Raw genomic sequence first — 18,369 nt, forward strand, 5'->3', positions numbered from 1 at the left:
CCATCTAGAAGTGCCAAGCGTGACAGACAGAGACTCATAATATGTGTGTATATATATATATATATATTAAACCCTTCACCTAACACAGTGTGTGTTTGAAATCTGGTGTGCGATTGGGCGACCAGTCACCAAAACATACCAGCTGTATAAATCTGTTTATTCACTTTAGTTATATTCCCATTTGGCTTTCACTTAGTAGCCATCGTGGTTGGCCTCCAATATTTTCCTCATTCTCTCTCTCGTGTTGCTTCGACATGTAGAATCTAGAAGCTACATCGATCATCTGTGGCTCGGAACCCAGATAGTTGCTTCCTTAAGAAGCATTTCAGCTGCTCTTCGTTTGCCAGCTAGTAAATGCTGCTGCGAAAGCCAGTGTACTCGACTTGCCTTCTCTTCAAGTCCTGCTGCAGCTTTGCTCTTAGCCCCAAACTGCAAAATCCGTGGCTGAGTGTCCAAGCCACGGTCTCCACAGCGCCACAGTAGAAAACCACTTAAGCACTTACGTATCTGGCTACCCCCCCCCCCCCCCCCCCCCCCCCCACAACGCCACCAATCTCATCTAACACCCATTGCCTAAAGTCAGGTCTACTGTGTCGGTAACTAGAGAACAGCACCATCTGTTTTGTTATAATATCTCAATATTGCTGCCACTTAATACTGTGTGGCAGATATGAAGAGGGACATGATTATATCCGCTAAGCACAGATCATCAGGAAGTGAATGGAGTTCTGTAATTGTGTGATGATGATGAGAACAAACACAAACCTTTTGTATTATGCTCTTAGGAACTGTATAAAAAGCCCTTTTGTCCTCTGCTTCACTTGCAACATATGCAGTGCCAAATTTTGTTCCCTTCTTTGTTGAGAAACTGTCCTTAACTTCCCACCCACACACACATACTAGTGCCCTCCACCAGTAAATTCTTTTATTGATCGATTTGTTTTTTTTTTGTTTGGCCTTTTCATTCAGAAAACACCAAAGCTCGTAGCAATGAGTTTGCTGAAAAGAACGGACTTCAAAGATATGACTACGTCTTGCATCCGCGAACCACAGGCTTTACGTTCGTAGTGGAACGTCTAATAGAAGGTAATGGCTTTTTTTTTTTAAAGATCAATTATCTATGTCTCATTATCCCAAGCAATGACCGCCAAGGGCCAAATAGGCATTTTCCAGAAAATCTGCTGCCTTTAGTGAAAATCGTCCCAACAGGAACCATTTTCAACCTTAGTTTTTGTTGACGCTCTGTTTTCCTTCTTACCTCCCTCATTTTAATCATTGTTTGTTTATAAAGTTCCTTGTGATTCTGTGCAGCAGGTTCTGACACCAGATATGCAAATATGTCCGAATATTCACTGCGACTATCAACGTTGTGCTCTTCTGGTGTAATAAATTATAGGGTGTATATTGAGCCATTTGAGGGTGGAGCTGAGCCATTCAATCCCAAACTCAAAAGGGGAAACAAAATCACCAGTAAATATGATTTGAAAATCACGCTCCCTCTGCCCATCCCGGTGAATGCAGATAAAAATGTGTGTGCCATGTGACAGCACACACATTTTTCCGTCGATAAGCAGGCTGAATTAGCCATTATAGGTGGGTGACAGCACACACATTTTTCCGTCGATAAGCAGGCTGAATTAGCCATTATAGGTGGGTGACATCATCTGGCAGCTTTGCGCTCTATTGAGCATGCTCTGGAGTTCCCACGTGAGCCTCCTCAGTCATTTTTTGTTGAAACTAAAGCACATATGTGTACTCAGTCTCTCCGTATATATTTTTCTCTAAATCAATTCTATTTTAATTTTTCTCCTCAGTTTTGTTGCCTTGCTGCCCCTGTAGCACCCACAACACTGATACTTGGAGCTGAATCATGATCAGGCAATCTGCTATGCCTGTGGCCACTTGTTCACATGATCCCATCAGTCTAGAGTTACCAAAATAGAGGAGAGCAAAAATCATTTTAAAATCACAGTAAATCCTCTTCCCGCAGTGCAACATTGTCTGTCTTACTGGATAGGGAGCTGAGCTCAAACTCCTCCAAAATTCTTTCATCGGCGAACCAGGCCGAAGTCTCAGAGTCATGTGGAACTAGCTTACATGTGTTGAAGACAAAGCAGCATCACTCTCCGTAGTGCATGAGTCGAAGAAACAAGAAGCGGAACCCATTGGCACCATCAATGTTGATGATACAAAAGACATAGACACCGTTGAAGCAAGGTGCTCCGCTGCACGCAACACAAGTTGTATCAGTGTATTCAATACACACTGTATCCAGACTCCTCAGTGCACTGTGCACTCTACACATGATAGACCAATGTTCTTGATATATACGTCACCAATGTCCCTGATGCTGGATCCACTGGTGCATTCTACTCTTACTCTGTTGATGCATGTGAAGCATGATACATCAAAGTCTTTGCAGGTAGCTTATGTGTTGTCGACGTGCTCTGGTGCGTCCACACATTGCAGCGCTAGGAAGAGTGAATCCACCTCGATGCATTGTACTACTGCTGCTCCTGCATTATCAACAAAACCCAAAGGCAAACCCTCAAGCAACCAAAGAAACAAATCTTCTGCTCCTTCAGCTCACTCCACCCCCTCAACTCATTCTACCCTTTCAGAGCACTGGTTATTTTTGCATCCTCACTCGATGCACCTAGCTTCAGCTTGGATCCTGCAGGCTGCTTTGCTACAAAGCTTTATGCTGGTTGTGATTGGGCAGGTGCAACAGAGGATTTCATTGCCCTACCACCTACAATCAAAAGAACCCTCACTCCTTCACAAATGTTGGCGCAGGGCCTACACCTAGAGAGTCCGGATTCAATTTGCTCCATAATACCACCACTCACCTCCAATAGACCTTCTATTGTTAAGCAGGAATCAGTTCTGGTCTATGAAGAAGATATGCCACCTCTCACACAAGGTCAGAGGATACAACAGTCCCTCAACCAAGTTGCAAATATGGTTAAGAATTTCTTTGCCTCCTTATCATGGGAGATGGAAGGAACTTTCCAACCTCTCCTTTCCACAGCTATTTTTCAGCTTCACCAGTGGCTGTTAACACATCATCAGATCCCTTACTTCAAGGATCTACATCAACAATTGCAGTGGAGTCATCTTGCCTGGAGTTGACAGATCAGGCTTTCTCTCCTCCGTGGCGACCGGAGAAACCACCCAAATCATCTGAATTGTCACTGGAGTCCTGAATTAGCTTGCCTTTGCAGCTTGGTTCAGAAGAGAGATCTACGGGGATTCCCTCTGATCTACTCCCAAATGCCTGTTCTTTTCCTCCAGAAGTCCTTACTTATTCAAAACTTATAGAAAAGATGGGTATGATGCTAAATGTTAATGTACGCAGCGACAAGTACCCCCAATCAGAAGTACTAGGGATGTTTTCCTTTCCCAGTTGATAAAACCACCTGTGAAACATTGGATACAGCTTCCCTTAAATACTTAACATGGAAAGGAGTTTCCCTGGTTGCAGTAACTTTGGTGATAAGAATCAGCGAGCTTCAAACTCTGGTACAATTCCGGCCATACATACAATCTTCCACGACAGGGTAGTACTTTGATTTCATCCAAAGTTTCAACTGAAGGGAGTCTCGACCTTTCACATCAATCAGTCCATTGGATTGCCAACCTTCTTTCCATGACTTCAGGCTCACGATGAGGAAAAGAACCTTCACTAGGATTACAAGATAGCACTAATCTGCTACAAGAGAAGAACTCAACCACATCGGCAAGCCTCACAACTCTTTGTCTTGTATGACCCAAACGGAGATTATCCAATTGGATAGCTGAATGTATCTAACACTGCTACACTTCAGCAGGACTGGATATCACAAATATGGTCAAAGCACATCAAGTGAGAGCTATGACCTTTTCCATTGCCCATTTGTGAGAAGTCCCCCTCAAAGACATCTGCAAAATTGCTACATGGTTCTCTGTTCACACCTTTACAAACTACTACTGTCTGAACAATCTCTCAAGAGTTGACAGTAAATGTGGACAAGCAGTTTTACATAACCTCTTCTTGTAGTACTATACTCTCCATAGTGGAATCTGGGTTGCTCATTCAGTAAATGCTCTGCTGCAACCGTCAGCTTAGGATTCCTCGCATGAAATGGCTTATTCAATCTGTTTATCGATGGAAAAAGAAAGTTTGCTTATGATAAACTGTTTTCCATAGATAGCATAATGAATTAGCCATGGAATACCTGCCGTACTCCCTTGAGTCTCAACTACATAGCTGGATTAGCTCTGATATAGACTGAGGAAGCTCACTAGGCAATACCTACAAGAGAACTCCCACACATGCTCAGTAGAGCTCACATCTCTACTAGCTTGAAGATTCGAGACTGGTGCTGCCGGATAATGTCACTCATATACAATGGCTAATTCATCCTGCTATCTACAGAAAACAGTATTTACAGTAAGAAAACTCGCTTATTGCTCATATCAAATGGTTTGGGGCAGGCACTATAGATTATGCCTGGAATTTACTTTGAAATGCTCATGAATACCATATCCCCTTCATTTTTGTAAATGGGCCACAATCAAATATTCTATTTCATTGTAAGCTTTAAAATTAAAACATTGACTCACACTTGATTTGATAGTTTAAAAATTCTGTAGAAATGACAAGCCACATGGGGGTACCTGAGATTCAGGATGGATATTGTTGCTTTGAAACTTGTAAGCAAAATGAAATTTGAGATAATTATTCCTACAGCATTAGATTTAAATTAATGAAAGAGAAAATTAATTGGGAGATGTTCATTGAGCATCAGCATGGGCACTTCATACCACGTATAAACTTTGTAACATTGGGCCTCTCTACTGAAAAATCTCTGAGCCAAATGTATGGAGATGTTTGGCTCACTGTATGTTTTGTTTTTGATGCTAAAAAGGCACAGCACAGTTTTGGGGATATTTGGGGATATTTGCCTTTGTCCCATTGTGAATCTTTGAATTTCTCGGCATAGAGTTCATTGGTCTCACTTTAGTTCTTTATCCATTTGCCATTACCATGCTCCTCTTAAAATGTGACTGTCATTTTATCTTTTCTGCTTCGTTTTTGCTCCCATTAGTGAGTATATATATTGAAAATAGACAATATTATGGAGTAATTCACCATAGAATTATAACATATCAGAATTAATAACATGTCTTTGGTCACACATTTGCCTATAAGAGCATTGGAAAAAGAGAGTTTTTTTCTTGAGAGCTAAAGGAAAGTCTCTTCTAATGCTAACGTTCACTGCCACCCTTTGGGTTACTACTGTAGCAAGAGCCATCTTCCTTCCTTCCTTCTCTCCATAGGCTTGAGCACGTTGTCTCTGTGATATACTTGATTCTCCTAGGAAGGATGCTGCAGTCACAATCCATTGCATGACCGTGACAATCTCAGCAGCATACCGATATGATCTGAAGTTGCCTGCTGCAGCCCACAGCAACTGGGCCTTCTCAGCTGGGGTCTCATCCAGGTACTACCCAGACTCTGACCCTGTTTAGCATCCGAGATTTGACAGGTTTGGGCTCACTGGGATGGTATTGCTAGCGGAATCATTTGCTATTAGATTAAAAAGATAAAGAAGCAAACCTAGTATGAGTTTCCTGTCCACTAGGACAACAGAGTTGCTTACCTGTAATAAATGTTCTCCTAGGATGTTAGTCCTCACACATGGATGACATCATCAGATAGAGCCCAGTACGGAAAACTTATATCTAGAAACTTTGACTTACACTCTGAGCATGCCCAGCATGCCACTATCCACAAGTCCATACGGAGACAGTCTTCAGTCTCTTCTTTTCCATGGAGCTATCTTCTCTTTTCTTCGATATATTTTCAATAAATCTTGGTTGGTTCTGACTTTCCCTGCGCTGGGGTCCCTCTTCTCCCTGCAGGTAGTCAGGTGGCATGATAAGTTTTCTCCCTTCTCTGCAGTCTATTCCTGGTGTGTCTCGTTCTCAGTGAACACTGGGTACCAATCACTCAATGGATACAATTTTTATGACGACATTGAGTTTTCGCCGATACCCTCAGTGTCCGTGGACCAAGTCGCTCACGGACCCGCATGAGGTTTGTATCTTCTGTGGATCCCCAGGCCTCAACCTGCACCCCAGCCAAGCCCTGCTATGGGGTTTTGACTGGCTGCGGGGGAACATAAGCCTATCAGCCACACCCTCGATGTTGAGCCCTCTGGTCGGAGGCCGGATACGGTTCTTCATGGGCGACTGGTCCAGTCTCACTTCGGAACTGTGGGGATGATCTATCGTTCATCGAGGGTATTGACTCAACTTTCTGGGTATTCCTGTGGACACTCCCCCATGCCCCTCTTGGGGTCAGTCCGCGCATTAGGAAATACTCTTGACAGAACTCTCTGCCCTCGTAACAGCCGGGGCAATCAAACCCATCCTGTTGCAGCAACAAGGGAGGGGGTTCTATTCTCGTTATTTCCTGATTCCAAAGAGAACTGGGAGACTCCAACCTATTCTGGACCTGAGAGCTTTGAACCGGTTCCTAAAAAGAGAAAAATTCAAAATGGTCTCTCTGGACACCCTGATTCCCATCCTTCAAGGAGGGGACTGGCTTTGCTCCTTTGATGTCAAAGAAGTATACACCCACATTGAAATCTTCTGCTTCGTCATGGGTGAGAGGCATTTCCAATACAAGTTGCTGCTGTTCGGCCTGGCTTTGGCCCCCCGTGTTTTCACCAAGTGCCTGGCAGCTGTAGGAGCATACCTCCAACGTCTAGGGGTGCAGGTGTTCCCCTACTTGAATCTGGCTGGTCAAGATTGCCACCCAGGAGGGGGCACTTTGGCCTCTGCACTTGACCATTCAGGTGCTGGAGTCCCTTACCCGAAGTCCCATCTGACCCTGTCACCGCAGTTGAACTTCATTGGCGCCCGGCTGGACACGGCACAGGCCAGAGCCTATCTGCCCCGCAATCAGGTGCTCGCACTAGTATCCCTTGCGGGCCTGGTTCGCCAGAGTCAGCAGGTCTCTGCCCGTCTCATGCTCCGCCTCCTGGATCATATGGTGGCCACTGCCCATTTTACATCCTTGGCTCACATGCATAAGGCAGGGCTCAATGGACCCTGTGGTCCTAGTGGCAGCAGGCCACTCAGGACCTCCATGTGCGCATTCACTTTTCTCCACCACTCCGGACCTCCTTGTCTTGGTGGGAGAGCCTGCCCAGTTTGGAACAGAGGGTTCCTTTCCAGTCTTCTTTGTTCCAGATTGTGCTCAAAACAGACATGTCGATCCTGGGGTCGGGGGCCCATGTGGAGAGCCTCAGCATTTAGGGCCGGTGGTATGCTCAAGAAGTTCAGTGCCAGACCAACTTCCTGGAGCTTCGAATGATCCATTATGCGCTCTGGGTGTTCCGGAATCGCTTGTCCAACCAGGAGGTCCTGATCCAGACTGACAACCAGGTGGCAATGTGGTACATTAACAAACAGGGAGGCACGGTATCATTCCTCCTGTGTCAGGAAGCGGTTCAGATTTGGTCATGATCTTGATCTCAGGGCATGCTGCTCTGAGCCATGTACCTAGTGGGGATGGAGAATGTGGTGGCAGACTGCCTGAGTCAGGTCTTACGGCCCCATGAGTGATTTCTGAATCCGATAGTGGCAGACTGGATCTTCCTTCTTTGGGGAACCCCAGACATGGATCTCTTCACCTCCCCCTACAACAGCAAGGTGAAAAACTTCTGCTCCCTGTACAGGGGGGATAGCATACCAGCCACAGACGCCTTTTCCCACCTGATGTCCGCATATCCTCCTCCTCTTCTGGTGATGAAGATTCTCTTGAAGCTCAGGCAGGACAAGGGAACCATGATCCTCATAGCCCCCTATTGGCCGAGGCAGATCTGATTCCCACTCCTGTGAGAGCTCTCTATCAGGGGCCTGATTGGTCTGGGGACCTCCTTCGGCCTTGTCCCTCATGGCCTGGATGTTGAGAGGATAATTCTGCAACTCCTTGACCTGTCGAATGATGTGTCTCGGGTCCTGGTAGCCTCCAGGAAGCCTTCCATCAGGAAGTCTTATGGCCTGAAATGGAGGAGGTTTGCTGTGTGGTGTGAGAGTCATGGGTTGGATCCGTTCTCCTGCTCTACACCAAAACTGCTTGAATATCTGCTGCACCTGTCGGATGCTGGCTTGCAAACCAACTTCATCAGGGTACACCTGAGTGCCATCAATGCCTACCACCAGGGGGTGGATTGTTCGCCCATCTCTGTGCAACCCATAATGGGGCACTTTATGCGAGTTCTGCTTCAGTTAAAGCCTCCTTTGCATCTTCCTGTTGTGTCCTGGGACCTTAATGTGGTCTTGGCCCAACTCATGAAGGATCCTTTCGAACCCCTGTTCACCTGTGACCTGAAGTGCCTGACCTCAAAGGTCATGTTTTTGATCACGGTCACTTTGGAGTACAGAGTTAGTGAACTTCAGATGTTGGTGACGTATCCATCATACACACAGTTCTTTCAATTTAGGGTGTGTATGCAGGTTCTGCATACACACCCTAAATTCCTTCCTACGGTGGTGACAGATTTCCATCTGAACCAGTCAATTGTCCTGCCCACCTTTTTTCCTAGGCCTCATTCGCACCAGGGCCGAACGGGCACTTCACAGTTTGGTTTGCAAGAGAGCCTTGGACTTCTGCCTGGAGCGGACAGCAGGCCATAGACAGTCCATTTAACTCTTCATCTCATTTGATAAGAACAGATTGAGTTGCCTTGTCCAAGCAAATCCTGTCTAACTGGCTGGCGGATTGCATCTCCTTCTGTATGCGCAAGCGGAACTGCAGCTTGGGGGTCATGTCAAAGCTCATTCTGTCAGAGTCATGGTGGCTTCCGTGACCCACATGAGGGCGGTTCCCATGTCTGAGATCTGCAAGGCTGTGACGTGGAGTTCCCTCCACACTTTCGTCGCCCACTACTGTTTGGACAGGGATGGCGGACACGATAGCAGCTTCGGCCAGTCTGTCTTCTGGAATCTCTTCCAACTGTAGAACCCAACTCTTCCTACCTATGGCCTTTTTTCGGGTTCAGGCTGATTCCTGCTGTTACCAATAGCACCTATGTTGTTGTGTCCATTGGCATCTGGTTTGGTGTCTTTTGGTTTTGCTTGTGGTTCGGGAACAGCCTGTAGCTAGGGATTCACCCTGGTATGAGGACTACCATCCTGCTTGTCCTAGGAGAAAGCAGAGTTGCTTACCTGTTAAAGGTGTTCTTCTAGGACAGCAGGATGTTAGTCCTCATTAAACTCACCTGCCACCCCGCAGAGTTGGGTTTCTCCTATGTTTATTTTATTTTTTTGTAATTCTATGTTATGAGACTGAAGAGGGACCCCGCTTGGACGTGTAGATAGTGGCACGCTAGGCATGCTCAGTGCGCCAGAGAAAGTTTCTAGAAACTTTGACATAAATTTTCCATGCCGGGCTCCATCTGCTGATGTCACCCGTGTGTGGGGACTAACATTCTGCTGTCCTAGTAGAACATCTATTACAGGTAAGCAACTCTGTTGTCCTAGTGGACAGGAAACTCAGACTAGATTTGCTTCTTTATCTTTTTAATCTAATAGCAAATGATTCTGCTAGCAACACTATCCTAGTGAGCCCAAACCTGTTAAATTTCGGATGCTAAACAGGCTCGGAACCTGGGTGGTACCTGGATGAGAGATCACCTGAGAAGACCTAGTTGCTCTGGGCTGCAGCAGGCAACTTCAGACCATATCGGTATGCTGCTGAGATTGTCACGGTCATGCAATGGGTTGTGATTGCAGAAGTCTGTGAAAACAGATAAATTATTTACTACCTTCCCCACTACCACTAAATGATCTGAAAGATTCGATTGACAGCCAAATAACCAGTTTTGTTGATGATATTCTGTGTCAGGTTGTAGTCATTGTTCAGGAAACAGTCCTACAGTGGGATTTGGCAATCATGTAGAAGTGCAAAGATTGGTGGTATATGAGATTGTTTGGTCAATTGATTGATGCATCTAGGCCATAAGATCATTTACGTAGAAAACAAACTAAATGTATCACTGATTTTTACTATCACTCAAGAAATGATTTTCTAAATTCTAATGGACAACAAACCATGCATGAACATTTAGAGCCAAATGGCAACCACTGCTCCTGGGACAGTACTGGTCTCTATCAAATACATGGCGGAATTGGAAGTTGAAGATGTTTTTGTTATTGTATAAGGCCTTTATTAGGCCACAACTGTTGTACAGCATACAGTTCTAGGTCTCATATTTAGGGAATATATCATCAAGACGTTTGTAAAAGGTGAAGAAAATGGCAATTCAGTAATGGAAGGGGATTAAGGAGCTGCCCTGTCAGATGTAGATCTGTTTTCTTCAGGAAAGTTGAAAGGGGCTAGAATTATACTGTGCAGACAGTGTGGGAAATTGTCCAACAATCTTTCAGTATAAGTAAAATAATAAGCAGCCACCCTTCAAGACTAGAGAGAGAAGCGTTTCTTCATCGTAAAAGAAAGGCAATATTTTTATTTTTAGAATAGTAAACTGATGGAATAGGTTTTCAGACAAAACTCTATAAATATGTTTAAGTAGAGATTGGATGAGTTCCTGGAGGACAAAAAGATCTGTGGATGTGATGGTCTATTACATCTTAGGTGCTGATCCCAGAGAGAGATTGGTTTTGGATTTGTGGACACAGGAAGCCCTCCTCAGGCTTAAGACATAATTGGTTCCCAAAAACCACATCTTAACATGAAACATAAGTCAAAGCAGATTGTCTATTAAGAACAATATTATATAGTAAATGGGAGATTGGTTCCAATTCCAGGACCTAACACCCTATTTTCACCAAAATAATTCAGAATTTTATAATATATAGTATTATTTTTTTTAACTTTTTATTTATTCACTTTTCAGAATATTCACATGGTAAACTTGATTAAGTAAATCCACGTTGAAACAAAAAAATTAAGAAAACACATTTCCAAAGTAAACTTTCAATTTCAACATTAGATCAAGCCCATAATTTGTGGGATACCAATATCACAATCCAAAAGAAAATAGGTAATAAACCATTAGAAAGAAAGATCAAGCAAGCAGCGACCACCTGGGAACTTATCCATTCCCATCTACCTCTGAAGCAGCCAGAGGAATATCAGAGGATACGCTTTTGTCAGCTAAGAAAAAAGAGAGCTGACTAGGTTCAAAGAAAACATAATTAGTGTTTCTAAATTTTACACAACATTTACAAGGAAATGGAATTGCTTCCTTTTCTTTTGAGAAGTTCTTGCCACGTCTGGAAATACCAAAACCTTACAATGAAGAAAAGTTCCAGTTTGGTGTCTGAAATATATTCTAAGGATCCAGTCTCGATCAGACTCTAATAGTAAAGAAAGCAATAATGTTGATGGATTAACAGAAGCAGACTCTGAAGTTTCTAATAAGTCTGTAACATGCAAGGAGTTATCCAAATTTGGTGAGAGTTTCTGTGATTTTCTACTCTATTTCTCGCTTGGAGGGAGTTAGATAATATCTTTTAGCAATAGGAGGAAATGCATTTTCTGGACTCTTTAAAATACTTCCAGCACTTAATCTCTTAAACATATTCCTAGGAGAAACCATATGGACTTGAGGAAAATTTTAAAAAACACAAATTCTTGTGCCTCAATGAATTTTCTGCAGATTTTCCACTTTGTTAGATAACAAATTTTCCTTAATCAAACTCTCTTGCAGAGATTTAATTTGACACATGGAAGTTTTTAGATCAATAGCTGAAAGGCCATATCCTCCTTAGCATTTTCCAGTACCATAACTCCAGATTCCAGGGAGTTAGTATAAGATTGTAAATTATCTACTTGGGAAGAAATCATTTTCTCAAGCTCCTTGATGGCTTCCCAGATGCAGAAGACTGCAGGTCTCTTCAAAGTGAAGGCTGAAGCTTCAGAAAACACAGAATAACTAACCAACATAGATGGAACAATACCTCCTTGAACTCCGTCTTGCTGCAATACCAGGTCCATCCGAATGATGCAATCAGCAGGCATGTTTGAAGTTGCTGTGGGTCTGCTGCCCTTAGTGTTCCCTGTTCCATGGAGAGTCACTGAAATGTCATCTGTGAGTGGCTCTGAAGGCCGCATGGAGAGAAGCCTGACTGTTGCAGTGTCTGCGGGAGGCATTCGCACAGCCAGACTCAATGATGTCATCAAGCAAGGAGAAGGAATCAAACTTTTCCTTCCAAAACATCCCTATGGCTCACTCATCAACAGCTCAACTTCCTGGAGCACATGAGCATCCATCAGGCTGATAGGAGTCAATGCCTATGGGGCCACAGGGACAACTGTCCACCTGCCTTCCAGTTATGGCCCATAAAGATAACTGTATTTTGTTTTACAAGACTGCAAAGCCCTGCCTCTTAGCTGCTTGCTGCCGCCATCTTGGATCCAAAACATAGTATTATAAAAAGCATAGACACATTTTTAAAGCTTTTTTTTTTGTGTCTGAAGAGGAAAGTGCCAAGGTGTGCCTACAGGACAGTGCACTGGCATTATTTTAAGGAGAGGAAGCCCCTTCTTACTGACATTACCTCATGAGGCCTCATGGTCATCAGCGCACCAATGTGCGCCTGCTGAGAGATGCTCAGGTATCTTAAAATTGAAACAAATGTAGGCTGTGTGCAGGACTATGAGGAAGGAGTTAAGATGGCAGCGTGAGTAACCATAGAGTTTGACTAGGCTACCTTGATTTGTTGTACTTGTTTCTTCTTTACTGATGCCTTCTAAAAAGAAAGGGAGGGTGCGTGTATATCCTACTGAGAATCCCCTCCTTTATGATCAGTGTTCTATTACTGACTTCGTGGCTTTGACATCTGAAATAAGGGACATGGACCCTGTTGTCAATAGCGGTGAAGGAGCGCCACTCTCACTAGGAGAAAGAAGAAGCTTCATTAAGTCCCTTAGGTTTTTGGCCACATCTAGCTGAATAGAGCTCTTTTCCCTCCAACACTGCAGCGGCACAGATTGATGACGTCATTGGTGGTGCCGCGGTGGCAAGAGCAGTGGAAAGTGGGAGTTCTAGTTTGCTTTTATCTGTAGGTCCTGGAGCATTACAGGTCAACGGCAGCAGAGCCAAGGAAGAAGAGATGAGAATCTTACTGAAGCTGCAGGCTTCCTATCAACGGAGTCCTTTCAGCTTTTGGCGCTCTCGACTGTTGGTGAGAATTTCTCCTTTATGATAAAACTGGATGTGGTGACGCTTCACTGTTTATATGGAGGCTGATTGCTGAGTTTGGTATTGTTGTCTCACGTTGTTCAATGAGAATTCATTTGATTTCTGGAATTTTGGGGAGCATAACTCATTCTCATAAAAGGCATTTGCAGGAGCATTCTGGGAGTCTGTGAATGCTGCGATTATTCAGGAGCATGGGGTTATCACGAGAAGAGTGAAATTCATTGAAAATCATTTAAGACTTTTAACTCTATGGTTTCTGAAGTTGGGAATTCCATTTGTGACTTTGAGAAAATATTTAATGAAGGTGTTCCTTAGAGGCCCATCCCTTCTTTCAACAAATTATATTTTTTGCCTTCTGGACTACACGCAAAGGGGGGGTACAGGATGGGGAAGTGCAATCCTCAATTGATAATTTGAAATTAACTGCTGTTTTGGAAGCGTCCTTTCTTGAGATATATGAAAGGGTTACTTTGTTAGTGTCATTTAGTTCTGAACAAGATATAGATCTTTATAATAAAAGATGTAGATCTTTATAATAATAAATAAATAAATAAATAAATAAGATCTTATTTTAAAAATATGAACGTTAATTTCTGGGGTCAGGTAGTTGAGATTTTCCCAGATCTTGTTAGAGCCATTCAGGAGAGGAGGAAAGGTTTCCTAACATTACGCCAGGAGATAACGTGTCTTGGGGACCTCTTTTTGGTAAGGTCTCCTTGCCAATGTGTTGTTAGAAAATGTAGCAGTCAGCAAGATATCTTTGTTTCTGAGCAGCTGAGAGTTTTTATAGATTCTAAAAAAGCTAGCTACTTCATCACCAGTCTCTAGCGGTCAAGACTAGATGATCTTTAATTGATACATGTGTAGTCACATTATGGCTCTTCCTTTACTTTTATTTCCTGTATAACTCCAATGTTAACCTCTCTTCTTCCATAATTGGAGTAAAGCATTGAGAATGTATTTCCATTGATTTTCATTTCTCTTGGATTTTGTTTCTATGTATTTCTCAGTTTCTGTGCAAAATTTGCTTTGTTTTATGTACTAAATTAATAAATATAAAGTAAAAAAAAAAGTGTTTTAAGTTGGATAATGGTTGTCAGTTTAGAATCATAATTCAAAACATCTTAAATCGAAGATTTTCTATAATAATTGATTTTATCTACTGTTGGATCCCACTTAAAAGCTACCAAAGAAAGACCTTGAAGAAGGGTTAATATGAAGAACTTTTGCTTTCCAACTTAACTTGCTACGTTAATAAGTAAATCTTCTCTGACCTGGAAGTCTCCTCCAACTTCTACATTTCCATATGAGAAGTGCAGTCATGTGACTCCCCAGGGAGTTTTGGCATTTCACTTCTGATGCACCAATAAAGAAAGGAAAGGCCTCATGTCTCTTGGGCTGAAGAACATCTCCGAATTAAGCTTTTTAAAAATGTTTAAAATTAAAGCCTGTTTTGTTGGGATGGTTAACTCCCAGCCTTTTCCTGCTGGGAGGAAAGGGCTGGGAGTTAAGCATGTATGAGGCTAAGTAGAGCACATCACAACAAATAGCCAAATATTTTAATTTATTATACCTAAAAGGCTAACAAATCCCATTAGTTTAAAAAAAATGTAGTTGGTTCTGAGAAAATACCAGCTATGATGCTCTTGCTGGCTCTTGCTTCTCCTGTGGAATTGCCCATGCTTCAAGCTTTGGAAAGCAACACCATTTGGTGATTGTGAGCATGACAGGTCTGATAAGGTACCATGGTTGATTGGTCAACATCTTCTCTGAGCTAGCTTAATCCTTACAACTGTTGTTTTCCTTGCTTTTTAGATGTCTGATGCAAATAATAATAGATCTCATCAAATTTTTATATTGGGTAGGCTTTTCTTAGCTTCCTACTGGCTGTGTTTAAATTCCACTGCATGTTAGAAAGCACTGATGCTTTTAAAATCACCATGGTGTGCAGAGCCTTCCCTTTAATTAAATCATCACTGTAATTAGTTTGTGTTGTGATTTGCGGAGATTGTTTAAAAGGAAACATTGGAGGTGCTTATTATTTTCTCCATACAATTAACTTGCCTAGCTTCACTGATGGACCTTTCTCGGCAAAAATGTATTCATAATAATTTAAGCTTGGCGTTGAGATAAATGAACACAAATGGAGTTATTGCTCATGGTGTGTGCTATTTCAGTTAGTTTTTGTGTTTATTTTTAAATATAGTCTCTTATTATTTTGCAATATCCATTCTTTAACATGAATAATTCAATGTTAAGGGCCCTATGTTGGTGATGTTAAGGGTGCACGCCACTTGCGGCACGATTCTTGCATTGCCACAAGTAAGAAAGACTAGCCAGAGGAGATCTGAAAAGTCACTAGAAAGGAAATGTACAATCCCGCACAGGGACAAACATACTCTTTAGTCTTTCTTTTTCCAATACATTTATTTTTATAGTCTCTGTCATGTACGTAGGGTCATAAACCTGTTAACAGCGACTCAACAGAAAGCCCTTCAATCATCTTGTCAATTGTTAAAAGGCTTTTATAGCAGGCATATTTAAAGCATTTGTGAAATAATTCCGTAAAGGATATTACGAAGAGGGATAGAGAGGCGCATTATAGAAGGTCATGTTTCCAAGGGTAGTTCCTTTGGATGGGCAAAGATGAGGGAAGCACTCCCACGCTTCCCCTGCCCGCTCCAGTGAGTATATTTTTGATGGATTACTTTCCTGTTGAATTGTAAATGTATTAAAATAATAGTGTCACCAAACCTTGGTGAAAGAAACAACCCTCTCACAATTTGGATTCTGCACATAACGTAATCAGACCGTTTCCTTTTCTTTTTTTTTTTGTAATCTGTTATGATAATACAACAGTTTTGCATTAAGAGCAGAGCACTGGTGTCTGCCCACAGAGCACGGTTTGTGTAGTGCTGCTATAATTAGTGCCTTTTCTCATGGTGAAAAAGCGATGTACAGTGCCTGAGTGCAGAAAGCGTCATCACCCAGTTGCTTTTGTATAGTCGAGAAAATGCAACTTCATTACATTGCCTCTTGCATCTGCTGTTGGTCAAAGGTATTAAAGGGGAGGGGGAGGCGTGCTACTTCCTTATCACTTGAATATCATGTTTACATCTTTCAGATTATTTTTTTGTGCATGGATGACAGTTGTAATGCCCCATAGCTTTCCTGTGAATTAGTTTTGCCTCCTGGCAGTTTTCCATTCCCCAGGGTGAGATGCCTTTACTCCAGGGCTAAGTAAATTATTTAGTTCTGAAAATGGGTCAGTGGAGGGGCAAAAGGGTCATGAGAAGTTTAATTGCTTTTTTTTTTCCAACTTTGAAAAAATATTAATTTCGATTGGCAAGTGCTCTGATTGCTCTGGCCTTCAGGCTGTGTTGTAAATGAATTACCATTTTTTTTTATGCTATAAATACATTGAGCTGTGCTGTCATAAATAGCAGGGGAGGAATAATGTGTGAAAGCTTAGCAATCAGCAGTAAAGCAGATCTTCGGGGAAATGTTTACTCGAGTTTCTATTTTATGTTACTATTGGGTCTAGAAATGGCTTCCTCCCACATTGCCTGCAGCCCTCCACTGACTGTCAGATATGCAGTTGCTATTGCAGTGCCGTCACTAAGTACAATGGAAATAATTGTATATTCTGTTCTTGGAGCCAGGAGAGAAAGCAAAAAAGGAGAAGTGTTTTTCTTGCAGCTGCTCAGTAAGCAGGTGAAGTGGATTCATTTCTTAGTGAGAAACTTGGAATCCACCCCCACCTCCCTCCAGTTGAGTAATATCTGTGGCCAGAGCACATAGCTATGGAGCCTGGATACTTTAGCGTAGTCCAACTTCCACTATTCAAAACCATACCCCACGAGTGAGATTTTTGTAAAACTCGACAGTTTTTATGGATAACTCTATTAAGGAGCGAGGTGCGCCTGAAATCTACTTGAAGGTGTCCTCAAAAGAAGGGTGCGTTGAAAAGAAGTCTTCAGCAATGCACATAATCCCCTCTTCACTCAAAAATTTAAACCTCATTCCTTTTCTCCCGTAGTATGCCTATGGATCATCATTTAAGCCTTCTGATTGTAATAAATAACCTTATAAAACTTTTAGGGAAGGGACTTTGTGAGTAAAGCAGTTGAATAATGCCTAGACATTGTTGCCCCTGTGCGAGGTAATAGATCTGTTAGATCTAATAGGGGCCCTTGGTTTTCTAAAGATTTACTTGTAGTAAAACAGAGATTAAGATGTTGTGAGAGAAGGCAGCAAAAACTGAAATCAATAGATGATTCTGACCTTTATTTTACATCTCTTAAGAAATACACTGATAAGGCAGGCTAAGAGAGGATTTGAAATGAAGTTGGCTATAGAGGCAAAAACTCATAATAAAAACTTTTTAAAATATAACCAAAGCAAGATAAGGCCATTGTAGAAAGACTAAATGAATTCTTTGCTTCTGTGTTTACTAATGAGGATGTTGGGGAGATACTGGTTCCGGAGTTGGTTTTCAAGGGTGATGAGTCAGATGAACTGAACCAAATCACTGTGAACCTGGAAGATGTAGTAGGCCAGATTGACAAACTAAAGAGTAGCAAATCACCTGGACCGGATGGTATGCACTCCAGGGTTCTGAATGGAACTCAGAAATGAAATTTCAGATCTATTAGTTAAAATTTGTAACCTATCATTAAAATCATCCATTGTACCTGAAGACTGGAGGGTGGCCAATGTAACCCCAATATTTAAAAAAGGCTCCAGGGGTGATCCGGGTAACTATAGACCAGTGAGCTTGACTTCAGTGCTGGGAAAAATAGTGGAAACTATTCTCAAGATCAAATTCGTAGAGCATATAGAAAGACATGATTTAATGGGACACAGTTAACATGGATTTACCCAAGAGAAGTCTTGCCTAACAAATCTGCTTCATTTTTTTGAAGGGGTTAATAAACATGTGGATAAAGATGAACCGGTAGATGTAGTGTATTTGGATTTTCAGAAGGCGTTTGACAAAGTCCCTCATGAGAGGCTTCTACGAAAACTAAAAAGTCATGGGATAGGAGGTGATGTCCTTTCGTGGATTACAAGCTGGTTAAAAGACAGGAAACAGAGTAGGATTAAATGGTCAATTTTCTCAGTGGAAAAGGGTAAACAGTGGAGT

General features: G+C 42.3%; 1 protein-coding gene across 1 annotated transcript in view; it reads left to right on the forward strand.

Moving 5' to 3' along the window:
- Positions 1–18,369, forward strand: part of LCLAT1 (lysocardiolipin acyltransferase 1) — a 263,583-nt gene that overhangs the window by 107,902 nt on the left and 137,312 nt on the right. Inside the window, 1 exon segment of the mRNA XM_029593016.1 lies at positions 970–1,086. Coding sequence (XP_029448876.1) covers positions 970–1,086 — 117 coding nt within the window.

This window comes from Rhinatrema bivittatum, chromosome 3 (genome assembly GCF_901001135.1).
Source record: "Rhinatrema bivittatum chromosome 3, aRhiBiv1.1, whole genome shotgun sequence".
Taxonomy (NCBI): domain Eukaryota; kingdom Metazoa; phylum Chordata; class Amphibia; order Gymnophiona; family Rhinatrematidae; genus Rhinatrema; species Rhinatrema bivittatum.